The following is an 18,181-nucleotide window of genomic DNA, read 5'->3' as shown; positions in this document are numbered from 1 at the left end:
GTAATAGCCTGCCGTTATCTCCAGAGACCCGGTTCAGCCACACCAACGGGTTATGGTCGGTGACCAGAGTGAACTCCTGACCATATAAATAGGGAGTCAATTTCTTTAATGCCCACACCAAAGCCAAACACTCCTTTTCGACCGCTGCATAGCTGACTTCGCGGGGCAGGAGCTTCCGGCTGATGTAGGCAACTGGATGCTCCCCTCCATCTTCGCCTACTTGGCTGAGGACGGCTCCCAGCCCGAACATGGAAGCATCTGTATGGACGATAAAACGTTTGTTAAGGGCTGGGGCCGCCAAGACAGGAGCGTTAATTAGAGCATTTTTGAGAGCCTGGAAAGCCGTTTCACAGTGGGGAGACCACAGGACCTGTCGAGGTAAGTTCTTCTTGGTCAAGTCAGTCAGGGGTTTGGCAAGTGTGCTGTAGTCTGGTACGAACCGTCTATAGTACCCTGCCGTGCCCAGGAAGGCTAGGACCTGAGTCTTAGTGATGGGGGTGGGCCAATTGGCGACAGCTTCTATTTTGGCCGGCTCTGGTCGCTGCTTTCCACACCCCACCCGGTGACCCAGGTACTGTACCTCGGCCATCCCAAAGTGGCATTTTTCTGGCTTCAGAGTCAGGCCAGCAGCCCGGATCTGATCCAGAACCATTCCCACATGAGCTAAGTGGTCCTCCCAGGACTCACTGTGGATCGCTATGTCGTCCAGGTAGGCGCAAGCAAAACTCTGGAAGCCATCCAGGAGCCTATCCACCAAGCGCTGGAATGTAGCTGGGGCATTCTTCATCCCAAACGGCATTACCCTAAACTGATATAAGCCGAATGGGGTGACGAATGCCGACTTGGGGATAGCCTCCGGGGCCAGGGGAATCTACCAGTAACCTTTGCAGAGGTCAATAGTGGTCAGGTAATTTCCCCTGGCTATACGATCGAGTAGCTCGTCTACCCTGGGCATAGGGTAAGCGTCCGTCACGGTATTTTCATTGAGCCTCCGATAGTCTACGCAGAACCGGGTGGTCCCATCTTTCTTGGGCACCAAGACAACTGGGGAGGCCCAGGGACTATCGGAGGGCTCAATTACCCTGAGCTGGAGCATCTCATCGATCTCCTTCTTCATTCCTGTCCTAACTGCTTCGGGGATTCGGTACGGAGCCTGGTGCAAGGGAGCTTGTCCTGGAGTATCTACCTGGTGGGTGGTTAAAGTAGTGTACCCTGGCTTCGGGGAGAAGGTGAGGTGTTTAGACTGGAGGAGTTGGTTGAGCTGCTCCCTTTCAGTGGGGCTAAGTCGGTCCCCTATCTGAACCTGCGCCACTATACCTGTGGGGAGGCTCTTTTCTAATAGGTCTGGAATGGGTAAACTGTCGGGGTCTTCCTGAGGGGAACAACATACGGCCGTCACGTTCTCTGGCCGCTCAAAATATTCCTTGAGCATGTTTACATGGAATGTCTTTCTAAGATTGTTGTCGTGGCAGCTAGCTATCACATAAGTGGTGTCTCCCCTTTTCTCTACGATCTGGTAGGGACCCTGCCAGGACGCCTGCAATTTGTCTGTCTTCACCGGCTTAAGTACTAACACCTTTTGTCCTATGGTGAAGATTCTCTTTCGGGCCCCCCGATCGTACCATACTTTCTGTCTTCTCTGGGCCAACTGGAGATTAGCCCGCACGGATTTGGCTAATTGCTCCATTCGGTCCCTGAGTTCCAGCACGTATGGCACAATGGGGACACCGTCAGCCTCCATCTCTCCCTCCCAGTGCTCCCGGATCAGGTTTAGGGGTCCCCGTACCTTTCTTCCGTAGAGCAACTCGAAGGGAGAGAACCCTGTCGTTTCCTGGGGCACCTCCCGATAAGCAAATAGGAGGTGCGGCAGGAAGCGTTCCCAGTCTCGGTATTCCTGAGTGAACGTCTTGAGCATTTGCTTGAGGGTCCCATTGAACCTCTCACACAGCCCGTTCATCTGGGGGTGGTATGGGGAGCTCAGGAGGGACTTAATTTTGCAAACCTGCCAGAGTTGTTGGGTCAATTCAGCCGTAAATTGGGTGCCTCGGTCGGATAGGATTTCTTTTGGAAATCCTACCCGGGAGAACACCTGTACTAGTGCATTCGCTACCGTATCCGCTTGTATGTTGGATAGGGCGACAGCCTCTGGGTACCTGGTAGCGTAGTCCACTACGGTAAGAATGTATCGCTTACCGGAGGGACTAGGGGTAGCCAGTGGTCCCACTAGGTCAATAGCAACCCGGCTGAAGGGTTCCTCTACAATGGGCATATTTACTAGCTGGGCTTTAGGGTGATCGCCTCGCCTTCCTACTCGTTGACACACATCGCAAGTGTTACAGTAAGTTCTAACGTCAGCGTGCACCCCTGGCCAAAAGAACGTGTGAGTAATGCGGTGTAGGGTACGGGTAACGGCTAGGTGGCCTGCTAAGGGGATGTCGTGGCCTATTTTGAGGATTTCTTGACGGTATTTGTGGGGCACTACCAGCTGTCGCCTACGCTGTCCCCTTTTCTCTGTCCAGCGGTATAGTTTCCCTTTTTCCCATAAGAATGTTTCGTTATCTGCCCCGCCCCCTCCGGTCTCTGCTCGTTCCCGGTACTTTTGTAAGGTCGGGTCAGTCTTAGACTCTGCCTCGAAAGCATCTGGGGTGTCCCAGGGTATGGGGCCTAACCTGTCAGGCAAGGTCGGGGTAGATCTTACCTGTGTCTCCCGCACTGGTGAGAGCTCTCGCTCCGTCCGGGCTTGGGCCCGTGTAGTCACTGGGTCCGCCTCGTTGTTGCATACTGGAGCATAGGCAGAAGTCATGGGGCCCAAATCGTTGCCCAGTAGTACTTCGGCAGGTAAATTATCCATTAGGCCCACGTACACAGCCCCCTTTCCCGCTCCCCAATCAAGATGCACTTTAGCTGTTGGAATTTTGTACACATCCCCCCCCGCCACTCTAACGGCCACAGTCTGTCCGGATCGCTTGTGCTCTGGCACCAAATGACTCTGTACCAGCGTGATAGTAGCCCCTGTGTCTCGCAATCCCTCGGTAGATCGCCCCTCGAGCCATACCCTCTGCCGATGGTGCTGGCGGTTATCTGAGGCAGCATATACAGGGTCTGCCTCGTGAAGCGGCCCCACATATCCCTCCATAGGGGCCTCTTGGTTAACACAGAGGGCCCGGGCCGGACGATAGGACCCAGAGGGGTAATTGTAATTCCTGGGTGTCTGGTGCGTATTAAGGGGGCAGCTAGCCATGAAATGCCCTGGTTGCTTGCATCGGTGGCAAGTCGGTCTGGGACGCTCAGAGCTGTTATTGGGTGGTCCTGAGTGTCGGACGGGCCTTGTGGGCACCGGGGCTCGGAATTCAGTACGAGGGGGTGCACGGTAAACCTCTCTGGGTTCGACCCGTGCTGGAGCTCGGTAGTTCATGGGTTCGTGAAGACGGGAGTCATAATGTTCATCGGCCAATTTGGCTGCTTCTTCTAAGGTAGAAGGCCGCCTGTCTCGCAGCCATTCCTTCCCTTGCTGTTCCATGCCATTATAAAAATGTTCTAAGAGAAACAATTGTAAAATTTCCTCCCCAGTCACCGCTTTACTTCCGCTCAGCCAGTGATTTGCCGCTCTCCGCATTCGGTGCGCCCATTCCATATGGGTATCGTTAGGCTTCTTTTCCGTGCCCCGAAACTGTCGGCGATACGTGTCCGGAGTTACAGCGTACCGTCGCAACAGTGTCTCCTTAACTAGCTCATACTGTGTCACTTCCTCAGCACCCAGAGTACGAAAGGCTTCCAGGGCTCGCCCGGATAGTTTCCCAGACAATATCGTGGGCCACTCTCTGTTGGGAATCTGGTGCAGGGCACATTGCCTTTCGAAGTCCGCCAAATATTCATCAATCCCTGTCTCGCTCTCTAGGAAGGGTCGAAATGCCGCATAGGGTATCTTGGGCCTCCCAGCATTTTCGACAGGGATGATTACCTGCGGGGCTTCAGCATTGCGGTGTGCATTCGCTAGGTTGAGTTCGTGGGCTCGAGTCTCTCGTATATCCTCGTCCGCCTCTGCCATCAACTGCTGTACCAATTCCATGGAGGGGTTCGGCCCGTATAATGAGAGCCTTTCCCGAACAATCCTGGTTTTTTCGTCACTAATCGTGGTCGGTGTTTCCGCCATTGTGAAGCTCTGATCCAGTTCGGTCAATTCTGCGATCAGCTCTCTCCTCGGCTGGTTGCTGGCGTACCCCCCTCTGCTTTCAAGTAAATCCTTTTGGGTTGTACGCTTCAATTTTTCGAAAGCGCTCTCCATCCGTTCTGTACCTCTCCTAGGAAATCCAGGAAAATCCCGCCGCTGCCGCCAAATGTTACGGTTACCCTTAGTCTCGCTGAGAGATGGACCGCTTAGTAGCCTGGATCCCTATTGCTAAAGAGGGGAGAAGCTGCTTTCCATAGTATTCTATATGAGTCTCGCAAATATAGAATAATCTCCCTTAGCTGCAGTACCGCTAGGATACCCTTCTGCCCACAAAAACGAGTCAACGCTGCGATTGAGGGTCAAACAAGAACTCAGGACTGGGATGCCCAGCCTGCTTTTTATTAAGGTTACATGCACACAGGGCACTCCCAGGGGGAGAGGGGGGGAAGCACAAAATCCCCCATCACACATTTAGATAGAGAGCACTGTCCTTTGACAGGCCACAATAGGATTACAGTACTTAAGATAACAAGTTTACAAGTTCATCTTATCAATTAGCAGTCTGGCTCCAGAGGTGATTAGACAATAGTTTCTAAAAGCTGAAAAAAAAGAGTTAACTCTTTATGAAATGATACTTGTTACGGTTTTCTTGGAGCCCTTCTTAGGCGCTGGCTTGCTGGTTCAGGCATTGCTGCTGGGAAATAAGCTCTTCACAACAAAATAACTAATGCTTCTGTAACACATGTATGCAAAGAAACAGAGTACAATGCCCCTTTAACTCACCCTGAGGTCAGGAAATTCAGAAAATACTACAGCTAGAGTCTAAGCCTATACCACACAATACCACCATGGCCTTGAGACAAAAGATGTATTTTCAAAAGTAAATAGTGTCATTTGCAAGGCCAACTAAATTATTCCCTTTTCTTGACAGACACTCCTCCATTTTACATTATTTTCAAAAGCTGATTGTAGAAAGCACATAAAAAAACTACACTTTTTACCTTATTCAATAGATGGAAATTGGTATTGATTAACAAAAAAATAAATGGTGAATTAGTCAATGAAACCTCTGAATAGTACTCACATCACCTGGAAACTGCTTACAAGAGTGTTATTTTAGAATTATACATTCCATCGTCTCTCCAATAGTAGTCATAAATAAAAACACATTCCAGCTGGGATTGCCAACTGTGTTGCTTTGATTAATATAGCTTTGTGTGTTCCAGCACAGATTTGCTCATTAGCATAAGACTTTTTTTCTGTCAGGAACGATATGCCTTGTCAATATCTATGGCCAAAAAAAAAAAAAGATTTCCTTTCATAGTACAGCAACAGTTTAGCATTGCAATAGTCTATTAAATAGCAGGGGGTGAAAAGATGCACAGCCAGTAAAATGCTGAGGGTGGGACATTACTGTAAATCTGGAGTTTGTGCAGGACATTTACATAACCAAACATATTAGATGACTTTTTAAAAAGTAAATCTAAGCCAACAGTGTTTCCACTAGAGCAGGGGATTATGGGATAGCAGGGCCGGACTGGGAATAAAAGGCAGCCTTTGAAAATATGGAGACCAGCTCTATTTTTTGTTTAGACAGTAGATTGTGCACGCCCTATTTTTCTCAAAGGAGATTAACAGGGATACTCCTTCCCCTCAATATTTTTTTCAGAATTATATTACATTAGTTTGTAATATAAAAAGTGCCAGATTATTGTGATACAGGCACCCTTCAACCCAATTGCATCCATCAACCACCCTTTTAAATTGTTTTTTAGTACCCATCAGGACATGACAAAAACCCTGTGTGGGCTGGGGTAAATTCCATGTAAAATAACCATTAGCATATTTATTCTTTTATACTGGAACTAATTCAGTGGGGATTGGGAGGAGAGTCCACTGCTTCATTCATTTCTTGTGGGAAATAAGTACCTGGCCACCAGGAGAAGGCAAAGACACCCCAGCCAAAGGCTTAAATACCTCCCCCACTCCCCTCATCCCCCAGTCATTCTGCCAAGGGAACAAGGAACAGTAGGAGAAATAGAGAATTAATGGTGCCAGAAGAGTAGGGGAGCCATTTAAGCCTTTGGCTGGGGTGTCTTTGCCTCTTCCTGGTGGCCAGGTTCTTATTTCCCACAAGTGATGAATGAAGCAGTGGACTCTCCTCCCATTAAGATGGAAAATCAATGAGATTACTGATATTCTCCACAAAAGTACTATTACTTGTACAAATCCCAGGAGCCAGGGCTGTGAGAATATAACATCTTACTCTTAACATTTGAGAAAATTCTACCTATGCCTATATGTGAACTCATTACCTGGCACTTATTATTACGTTTTATATACCTTTGTCAGTTGCTGCTAAAAGAAGAAAACCCTAAAGTCAACATGCCGGTGTTCTATCAGATTTTGCTACCTTGTCAGAATCTGCTACTTCTGAGTGTGCATGGTCTGTATTATGTAATCGCACTGCACATATATTAATAAGGAATGTGTGGAATGCGATTATGTAATCAGCAGCATGCGCACTGAGAGGTAGCAAATTCTGATAAGTAAGTTGTCCTGTCGGATTTTGCTGCAGGCCAATCAATGCGTGCATGCGCTGTTCAATCACTTATGTGTGCAGGACGATTAAAGCGTGTCCTACACAATATATATATATATATATATACACACACACACACACATATACATACACATATACACAATTATATTAACCATCTTTTGCCTTATTTCTTATTTATTGGTCTGTTTTACCTTATACTTTCCAGCTACATTTTTCCTGTGAACTATAGATTATATAATGTGTGCAGGACACACTTTAATCGTCCTGCACACTAGGGATGGGCGAATGCTTCTAAAAGTTTGAAATTTAAAACGAATTTTGATACATTCGTTCGAATCTCAAATGTTTATATAACATTCTATTTTAAAATTTTCGTTTTCAAATTTTTCAATAACATTCGAAAATATTTGTTCGAATAATAAATAGAATGTTTAGCTATGTATTTTATATCACATTCAATTTCAAAATGTCACATTCAAAATAGTATTTCTGGTCTACAACTTTGTTGTATAAATGTAATATTCAAATTTGAATGCTACATTCGAATTTGAATGTAACATTCTAATTCAAAATAGTATTTCTAGTCTAAAACTGTTGTATAAATGTAATATTCGAATGTCACATTCGAATTCAAAATAGTATTTATAGTCTAATACTGTGTTTTATAAATGTAATATTCGAATTCGAATGTGGCATTCCAATTCGAATGTGGCATTCCAATTCGAATGTGGCATTCAAAAACTGTAAATAACATTCAATAATAGAATTTTTATGAATATTCGTTCTTAAAGTGAAGGTCAAGTCTAGCGCTCTGTATACGCAATTCCAATCTATCACCCAAAATAATTATGATGTTCATTCATCAAAATATATGCAAATACAATAGTAATTGAGATATTTTACTTTTTTGACCCGCTCCGTTTCTGCTCTTCAATCCGCCCGCCATAGTGCCTTTAGTGATTGACATATTTTCAATCCAATCGTTATTTTAACCCCATGGCGTCCAGCCCCTTTTCTGTATCGTCATCGACATCTTCTGCGCATGCGTTTACGCAAACAGCGTATCATCCATGGCATGCTCGTTCATGTTACGCGCATGCGTTCTCTGTTCTACAAGTTCATTGTATCGTTAGCACTCTGATAATCGAAAAAGCGCTACCCAAATAACTATCCGGTAATTATGATACAGCAGAGCATCTCACATATTAAATATTTTACCTCACAATGATTTTTTTCTAGAATCTGGCAATCTTTATCTTTATTCTAATTTGCATTATTTTGTTTAAGTAGCTAATGCGGGAAAGATTAGTATGCAGTCATTCGATAGATCCGTGTAGAGAATAATAACATACCCACAACTTATTAATTTTAAGATTGTATTCACATATCTTATAAAATGAACATGTTATCTAAGATAGAGTACATTATTCACTGACCGTAACAAAACCTGGTGATGTATATACGGTTTTTGAGACTGAGTGACACACTTGCGTATCAGTGACTGATAGAGTTTTGATACAGAGTCACGGCAAGTACTTGAACGCATGCGCCATTGAGCGGAGGATACGCATGCGCAGTTGATGTCTATTACGGGTGCACGAGCGTAGTCCGACACTAACTGAGAAAGCTACGTCACCCGATAAGAAGAAGGAAGTGTTGATGGGGCGGAGCGTGTAGCGCAAACGGAGGAATATTATAAGTAATATTTAGATGTGCAAGAATACATTTTAAAAAATATTACATAAGCGACTGCAATAGTTGTAATATTATTTTCTACATTAGCACTTTTGAATTAGAAAAATTTACCTTCACTTTAACATTCAATTGTGTAAATCGAATTTCTACAATAACATTCGTTCTAACATTCGAATATAAACACATTCGCCTATCCCTACTGAAAACATAAGTGAGTGAACAGCGCATGCGCTGTATATTGGCCACAGCAAAATTAGATAGGACTACTTCCTTCTGATAAGGTAGTAAAATCTGATAGGACACCGGGAAATGCAACATGCTGTATAGAAAACGTTCAGGGGAAATTGTTTTGCATTCACAACTTCCTAGGTGGTAAATATTCTTGCCCAAGCACGTAACACATAATTTCAGACATAAGAATGTGTCCAATTTTGTTAATCTTCTTTATGATACGAGTGTAATATGCCAAAAATGTAAACCAATAGTACAAAGAGAGGCTTGTGTATTAATATACATATCTGAAACAGAAAGCAAAAAGCTACCAGAAAGCAAAAGTAATATTGACATTCACACTATTTACTCCACATGGAAACACTCTGATTATGACATTAAAGGGGCATAAAAACAATGGATAAACTCAGCACTTCCAGTACTCATTTGTATTAAAGGGACACAAAACACATTTTTTTTTCATCATTCAGATAAAGCACACAATTTTAAATAACTTTCAAATATACTTCTATTACACTCCTGCACTCTTATAAAGAGACATAAAACCCACATTTTTGCTTTCATGATTTAGATAGATCATGATTTTTTTTAAACAACTTTCCATTTTACTTTATCTAATGAGTTGTGTTCTCCCGATATCCTTTTGTTGAAAGGGATACCTAGGTAGACTCAGGAGCTGCTGATTGGTGGTTGCTCGTATATGCCTCATGTTATTGGTTCACCCAGTGCGTTCCAATAGCTCCCAGTAATGCATTGCTGCTTCTTCAACAAATTATACCAATAGAATGAAGCAAATTAAATTATAGAAGTAAATTAGAATGTTTAAAATTGTATTCTCTATCGGAATCATGAAAGAAAATGTTTGGGTTTCATGTCCCTTTAAATGCCCTCCATTAAATACAAGAAAGAAAAATACTTTAATGACGGTTTAAGGGAAACAAAAGTGATACATAACTAAGAATATTTCCTATGAAGATACAAGGGATGGAAATCCATATATTTCTGCCACTCCCTGTGAAAAATTATTCTACTACAAATGATTTCAACAACTGTAAAAACACCACACATTTGCCCAATATCGTGGTGACAGAAAACAAGAAACTGTCATACACTACAAATTAACTGGTAGGCGGTTTTCAGGATGAGGTTTAAGAAAGCTGGCATTGTTCATCATTCTGCATCACTCAGTCATAAAAAAGCACACACATTATAAATAAATCAGAATTCTCTGGGCATGGTGCTCATATATGGTTAGAACATCAATACTGGTTTTATTTTCCACTCATTAACAGGAAAAAAACACCCTGCATTGTGCATTAAGACATTGATATGGAAGTACCACTTAGGATATAAATGAAATGTAACCAAATACTTCAGAACACTCAGCAGACAAAAGTTCTACATCCTAATGGAAGTGATATTCACTGCCCCCTTTCTAAGTATAAATGACCTGTTAGATCATTTTATTTTGTACTATTATTTGTATATACCTGTGTTTATAGGGTTAAATAAATGGTAGACAGTGTAATACTTTTTAATATTATATAATTTTTTGCTATCTAAAAGCACAAATTAATTGCATAATTTAACATAAATGTATTTAAGGATAATTTGGACATAATTTTTTTTTTTTTGGACATTTTTAATATTAGCTAATTTTAGCTTTAATATTGGCTAACATTTTAGCCAGGAGGTAACTAAAATCAGCCGTGTGGTGCACCCGCTAAAAAGGTCCTGGAGAGAGCACTGCATATACACACACAAATTATATGCAGGGTGTGTGTGTATATATGTTTATGTAATATTAATATATATATTTATTACAGGCATTGACGTTTTTTTCTTTATAATTTTTTTCTTATACAAAAAAACATAATTTATGCTTACCTGATAAATTCCTTTCTTCTGTTGTGTGATCAGTCCACGGGTCATCATTACTTCTGGGATATAACTCCTCCCCAACAGGAAATGCAAGAGGATTCACCCAGCAGAGCCGATATAGCTCCTCCCCTCTACGTCAGTCCCAGTCATTCGACCAAGAATCAACGAGAAAGGAGTAACCAAGGGTGAAGTGGTGACTGGAGTATAATTTAAAAGATATTTACCTGCCTTAAAGACAGGGCGGGCCGTGGACTGATCACACAACAGAAGAAAGGAATTTATCAGGTAAGCATAAATTATGTTTTCTTCTGTTATGTGTGATCAGTCCACGGGTCATCATTACTTCTGGGATACCAATACCAAAGCAAAAGTACACGGATGACGGGAGGGATAGGCAGGCTCATTATACAGAAGGAACCACTGCCTGAAGAACCTTTCTCCCAAAAATAGCCTCCGAAGAAGCAAAAGTGTCAAATTTGTAAAATTTGGAAAAAGTATGAAGCGAAGACCAAGTTGCAGCCTTGCAAATCTGTTCAACAGAGGCCTCATTCTTAAAGGCCCAAGTGGAAGCCACAGCTCTAGTGGAGTGAGCTGTAATTCTTTCAGGAGGCTGCTGTCCAGCAGTCTCATAGGCTAAACGTATTATGCTACGAAGCCAAAACGAGAGAGAGGTAGCAGAAGCTTTTTGACCTCTCCTCTGTCCAGAATAAACGACAAACAGGGAAGAAGTTTGGCGAAAATCTTTAGTTGCCTGCAAGTAGAACTTGAGGGCACGAACTACATCCAGATTGTGTAGAAGACGTTCCTTCTTTGAAGAAGGATTTGGACACAAGGATGGAACGACAATCTCTTGATTGATATTCCTGTTAGTGACTACCTTAGGTAAGAACCCAGGTTTAGTACGCAGAACTACCTTGTCTGAGTGAAAAATCAGATAAGGAGAATCACAATGTAATGCTGATAACTCAGAGACTCTTCGAGCCGAGGAAATAGCCATTAAAAATAGAACTTTCCAAGATAACAATTTTATATCAATGGAATGAAGGGGTTCAAACGGAACACCTTGTAAAACGTTAAGAACTAAGTTTAAACTCCATGGCGGAGCAACGGCTTTAAACACAGGCTTGATCCTAGCTAAAGCCTGACAAAAGGCCTGGACGTCTGGATTTTCTGACAGACGCCTGTGTAACAAGATGGACAGAGCTGAAATCTGTCCCTTTAATGAACTAGCTGATAAACCCTTTTCTAAACCTTTTTGTAGAAAAGACAATATCCTAGGGATCCTAACCTTACTCCAAGAGTAACATTTGGATTCGCACCAGTATAGGTATTTGCGCCATATTTTATGGTAAATCTTTCTGGTAACAGGCTTCCTAGCCTGAATCAGGGTATCAATAACCGACTCAGAAAAACCACGCTTTGATAAAATCAAGCGTTCAATTTCCAAGCAGTCAGTTTCAGAGAAGTTAGATTTTGATGTTTGAATGGACCCTGTATCAGAAGGTCCTGTCTTAGAGGTAGAGACCAAGGTGGACAGGATGACATGTCCACTAGATCTGCATACCAAGTCCTGCGTGGCCATGCAGGCGCTATTAGAATCACTGATGCTCTCTCCTGTTTGATTTTCGCAATCAATCGAGGAAGCAGCGGGAAGGGTGGAAACACATAAGCCATCCCGAAGTTCCAAGGTGCTGTCAAAGCATCTATCAGAACCGCTCCCGGATCCCTGGATCTGGACCCGTAGTGAGGAAGTTTGGCGTTCTGGCGAGACGCCATGAGATCTATCTCTGGTTTGCCCCAACGTCGAAGTATTTGGGCAAAGATCTCCGGATGAAGTTCCCACTCTCCCGGATGAAAAGTCTGGCGACTCAAGAAATCCGCCTCCCAGTTCTCCACTCCCGGGATGTGGATTGCTGACAGGTGGCAAGAGTGAGACTCTGCCCAGCGAATTATCTTTGATACTTCCATCATTGCTAGGGAGCTTCTTGTCCCTCCCTGATGGTTGATGTAAGCTACAGTCGTGATATTGTCCGACTGAAACCTGATGAACCCCTGAGTTGTTAATTGGGTCCAAGCCAGAAGGGCATTGAGAACTGCCCTCAATTCCAGAATGTTTATTGGAAGGAGACTCTCCTCCTGATTCCATAATCCCTGAGCCTTCAGAGAATTCCAGACAGCGCCCCAACCTAGCAGGCTGGCGTCTGTTGTTACGATTGTCCAGTCTGGCCTGCTGAATGGCATCCCCCTGGACAGGTGTGGCCGATAAAGCCACCATAGAAGAGAATTTCTGGTCTCTTGATTTAGATTCAGAGTAGGGGACAAATCTGAGTAATCCCCATTCCACTGACTTAGCATGCACAATTGCAGCGGTCTGAGATGTAGGCGTGCAAAAGGTACTATGTCCATTGCCGCTACCATTAAGCCGATCACCTCCATGCATTGAGCTACTGACGGGTGTTGAATGGAATGAAGGACACGGCATGCATCTTGAAGCTTTGTTAACCTGTCTTCTGTCAGGTAAATCTTCATTTCTACAGAATCTATAAGAGTCCCCAAGAATGGAACTCTTGTGAGAGGAAAAAGAGAACTCTTCTTTTCGTTCACTTTCCAACCATGCGACCTTAGAAATGCCAGAACTAACTCTGTATGAGACTTGGCAGTTTGAAAGCTTGAAGCTTGTATTAGAATGTCGTCTAGGTACGGAGCTACCGAAATCCCTCGCGGTCTTAGTACCGCCAGAAGGGCACCCAGAACCTTTGTGAAGATTCTTGGGGCCGTAGCCAATCCGAATGGAAGAGCTACAAACTGGTAGTGCCTGTCTAGGAAGGCAAACCGTAGATACCGTTGATGATCTTTGTGAATCGGTATGTGAAGGTAAGCATCCTTTAAATCCACTGTGGTCATGTACTGACCCCTTTGGATCATAGGTAAGATTGTCCGAATAGTTTCCATTTTGAACGATGGAACTCTTAGGAATTTGTTTAGAATCTTTAAATCTAAGATTGGCCTGAAAGTTCCCTCTTTTTTGGGAACCACAAACAGGTTTGAGTAGAACCCTTGTCCTTGTTCCGACCGCGGAACCGGATGGATCACTCCCATTAATAACAGATCTTGTACACAGCGTAGAAACGCTTCTTTCTTTATCTGGTTTGTTGACAACCTTGACAGATGAAATCTCCCTCTTGGGGGAGATAATTTGAAGTCTAGAAGGTATCCCTGAGATATGATCTCTAGCGCCCAGGGATCCTGAACATCTCTTGCCCAGGCCTGGGCGAAGAGAGAAAGTCTGCCCCCCACTAGATCCGGTCCCGGATCGGGGGCTCTCGGTTCATGCTGTCTTTGGGGCAGCAGCAGGTTTCCTGGCCTGTTTGCCCTTATTCCAGGACTGGTTAGGTTTCCAGCCTTGCCTGTAACGAGCAACAGCTCCTTCCTGTTTTGGTGCAGTGGAGGTTGACGCTGCTCCTGTTTTGAAATTCCGAAAAGGACGAAAATTAGACTGTCTAGCCTTAGCTTTGGCTTTGTCTTGAGGTAGGGCGTGGCCCTTACCTCCTGTAATGTCAGCGATAATTTCTTTCAAACCGGGCCCAAATAAAGACTGCCCCTTGAAAGGTATATTAAGTAATTTGGACTTAGAAGTAACATCAGCTGACCAGGATTTTAGCCACAGTGCTCTACGTGCCTGTATGGCGAATCCTGAGTTCTTAGCCGTAAGTTTGGTTAAATGTACTACGGCCTCCGAAATGAATGAATTAGCTAGTTTAAGGACTCTAAGCCTGTCCATAATGTCGTCTAGCGTAGATGAACTAAGGTTCTCTTCCAGAGACTCAATCCAAAATGCTGCCGCAGCCGTAATCGGCGCGATACATGCAAGGGGTTGCAATATAAAACCTTGTTGAACAAACATTTTCTTAAGGTAACCCTCTAATTTTTTATCCATTGGATCTGAAAAAGCACAGCTATCCTCCACCGGGATAGTGGTACGTTTAGCCAAAGTAGAAACTGCTCCCTCCACCTTAGGGACCGTTTGCCACAAGTCCCGAGTGGTGGCGTCTATTGGAAACATCTTTCTAAATATTGGAGGGGGTGAGAACGGCACACCGGGTCTATCCCACTCCTTAGTAACAATTTCAGTTAATCTCTTAGGTATAGGAAAAACGTCAGTACTCGCCGGTACCGCAAAGTATTTATCCAACCTACACAGTTTCTCTGGTATTGCAACGGTGTTACAATCATTGAGAGCTGCTAAGACCTCCCCTAGTAATACACGGAGGTTCTCCAATTTAAATTTAAAATTTGAAATATCTGAATCCAATCTGTTTGGATCAGAACCGTCACCCACAGAATGAAGCTCTCCGTCCTCATGCTCTGCAAGCTGTGACGCAGTATCAGACATGGCCCTAGTATTGTCAGCGCACTCTGTTCTCACCCCAGAGTGATCACGCTTGCCTCTTAGTTCTGGTAATTTAGACAAAACTTCAGTCATAACAGTAGCCATATCATGTAATGTTATCTGTAATGGCCGCCCAGATGTATTAGGCGCCAAAATCTCACGCACCTCCCGGGCGGGAGATGCAGGTACTGCCGCGTGAGGCGAGTTAGTCGGCATAACTCTCCCCTCGCAGTTTGGTGAAATTTGTTCACATTGTACAGATTGACTTTTATTTAAAGTAGCATCAATACAGTTAGTACATAAATTTCTATTGGGCTCCACCTTGGCATTGGAACAAATGACACAGATATCTTCCTCTGAGTCAGACATGTTTAACACACTAGCAATAACTTGCAACCTGGTTATAATCTTTTTTAGCAAAAAACGTACTGTGCCTCAAAGAGGTACTTAAACGATTAAATGACAGTTGAGATAATGAACTGAAAAAACAGTTATAGCATCAACTTTAAAATAACACAACTTTTAGCAAAGGTTTGTTCCCATTAGTAAATAACAATAACTAAATTTGACATAAAAAATTATAGAGTAACGTTTTTATTCACAGTCAATATAAAATTCTCACAGCTCTGCTGAGAGAATGTACCTCCCTTCAAAGAAGTTTGAAGACCCCTGAGATCTGTCAGTGAACCGGATCATGCAGGAAATATAATAGTAGCTGACTGGAAATTTTTGATGCGTAGCAAAGAGCGCCAAAAACGGCCCCTCCCTCTCACACACAGCAGTGAGGAGAAACGAAACTGTCACAATTTAAAGCAGACAACTGCCAAGTGGAAAATAATGCCCAAACATTTATTCACTCAGTACCTCAGCAATGTAAACGATTCTACATTCCAGCAAAAACGTTTAACATGATAATATTTATTAAAAGGATTAGTGACCTTTAACAGAGTAGTTCCGGTGAAATACCATTCCCAGAATACTGAAGTGTATACATACATGTCATTATAACGGTATAGCAGGATTTTCTCATCAATTCCATTCAGAAAATAAAAACTGCTACATACCTCAATGCAGATTCATCTGCCCGCTGTCCCCTGATCTGAAGCTTTTACCTCCCTCAGATGGCCGAGAACAGCAATATGATCTTAACTACTCCGGTTAAAATCATAGTAAAAAACTCTGGTAGATTCTTCTTCAAACTCTGCCAGAGAAGTAATAACACGCTCCGGTGCTATTGTAAAATAACAAACTTTTGATTGAAGTCATAAAAACTAAGTATAATCACCATAGTCCTCTCACACATCCTATCTAGTCGTTGGGTGCAAGAGAATGACTGGGACTGACGTAGAGGGGAGGAGCTATATCGGCTCTGCTGGGTGAATCCTCTTGCATTTCCTGTTGGGGAGGAGTTATATCCCAGAAGTAATGATGACCCGTGGACTGATCACACATAACAGAAGAAAAATATAATAAAAATTTTTAAAAAAATAATGAATTCCCAAAGTGAGAAAAGTACACAAATAGGCAAAGCCAAGCTATTAAAAGAAAAAAAAATATTCACACTGGCATACGGCATAGCTGATTGTTCTCAACTACAGGCCCTTCTTCATCAGTGCTGGCAGCTGTCATGGGAAGAACTGCTAGCCTCAGCCCTTGAAAAAGAAAGCATTTAGAATTGGTTCTGGAACAAACCTTTGCCTAGCAAACATTTGGCAAAGATCCATATTGCGAATAGCACACTTCAAACTTACAGGTAAAACTGGCACACAATATGGCACCAAACTGAGGCTTTTACAGGGGTTGAGTGTATAGGCTCTGGGTATAATGGAGGTATATGGAGCATATAGGCTTTGTATATAATGGAACTGAAAATTCCTTTATTGCGTATTCTTAATTAAACTCAAACCGGAATAAATGACTAATTATTGGTTTTGTGCATGTTTTATAGACATTGGGAGATAAAGAAGATGTTAAAACCTATGTTATAGTAATAGTATGCAAGGGCTGGATGGCACCAGCATATTGTCTTATGAAAAATTTCAGAATTTATCCTTTTAAAAATGCAGCTTTTGGGGGGCGGAGCTAACCTAGCAAGGGAACAAGACGTGCTGTGTCTGAGCTCCTGCTAAAGTTTACAGTTTTTGCAAGATTAAAGTGGTCTACAGCACATAAATTCAGCAGCTCTATACATCTCTGAGCTGGGATCGATTTGGAGCATCAGCCGCACAAAAAATTGGCAACCCACCCGATATCGGGCAAAAGACCGCAGAACGGACCCAGCAGATCTCCAGGAGCCGGACAGGAGTCGGGAGATCCGGCGCTCCAACCTGCCCTCACCTGCAACAGTTAGAACAGCTGAATAAAGGAAGATCGGTGAGTGGCATACATAGTGTGGGGCACATTAGGGAGAACTTATAATTACTGGCGGTGTAAAACTGAAAAAGGCGCGAAATATCGCCATTAGCCATAGACGTCACAGCCAAATACCGGAAGAGAAGGTGGGGGCGAACACTGTAGCGGTAAATCAGATAAGAAGTTGTGGGCTGCATAGGGGTACAAGGGAAGCCGGAACATTTCCACCACTAAACCGAAGACAAATATAAGCCGACAGAATAGACTTAAAGGTGGAAGGCTACTATCACTGTTAGCGTGAATACTTGTCTCAAGTGAAGCCTCATAAACTGACTCCAGTGCGGCCTAACCACTATATACCCCAATAGGAACCAAAGGTGTATGAATCAGCCCCTACAATCACAGTCCCACTACATACTCTAACTTAATAAGTAAAAGGAGAAGAGATAAAACCGCATACAGCCCCATCTTTAAATGAACTTGTGAACAGTGTGGAAGTTCCCTAACACAACTTCACTACAGCACTGACCCCTGCTGGTCTCACCTGGAACCACACAGAGTAATTTGTTAACGGCAAGACACATCCAAGTTAAAGTTATATAAAAGAAGCTCTCCTTCACCACCCTCTCCCCCCCCTTTCCTGTCAGACAGCAGTGCTGACAGGTCATATCCCATATACCCTTTGCCGTGATCATCCTGTGAGGATAAATCCCCTGGGGAGAGGGGTGCTGATAACCTGCAACGCTGTACCGCCAAGCTGCTGCCTCCACTGAAGATTAAACACTATCTAGACAGAATCAAAACAAAACAAAAATAGCGATCTAGAAGGAGGATGAATATTGATTAAAATGTAAACAACATCCTACCCTTTGCTGGGGGACCTAAACAATTAGCTACC

The 18,181-nt window shown here is 43.4% G+C and overlaps 1 protein-coding gene across 1 annotated transcript in view; it reads right to left on the bottom strand.

Moving 5' to 3' along the window:
* The window catches only part of SEPTIN7 (septin 7), a 235,602-nt gene extending 217,735 nt beyond the window's left edge, over window positions 1–17,867 (bottom strand). The window contains exon 1 of the mRNA XM_053715770.1: window positions 17,828–17,867. Within this exon, the coding sequence (XP_053571745.1) occupies window positions 17,828–17,867 (40 nt within the window). The remainder of the gene's footprint in view (window positions 1–17,827) is intronic.
* Window positions 17,868–18,181: the final 314 nt, after the last annotated feature.

This window comes from Bombina bombina, chromosome 5 (assembly GCF_027579735.1).
Source record: "Bombina bombina isolate aBomBom1 chromosome 5, aBomBom1.pri, whole genome shotgun sequence".
Taxonomy (NCBI): domain Eukaryota; kingdom Metazoa; phylum Chordata; class Amphibia; order Anura; family Bombinatoridae; genus Bombina; species Bombina bombina.
Note: the sequence above shows the minus strand (reverse complement) of the source record. Positions and strands in the feature narration are given on the sequence as shown.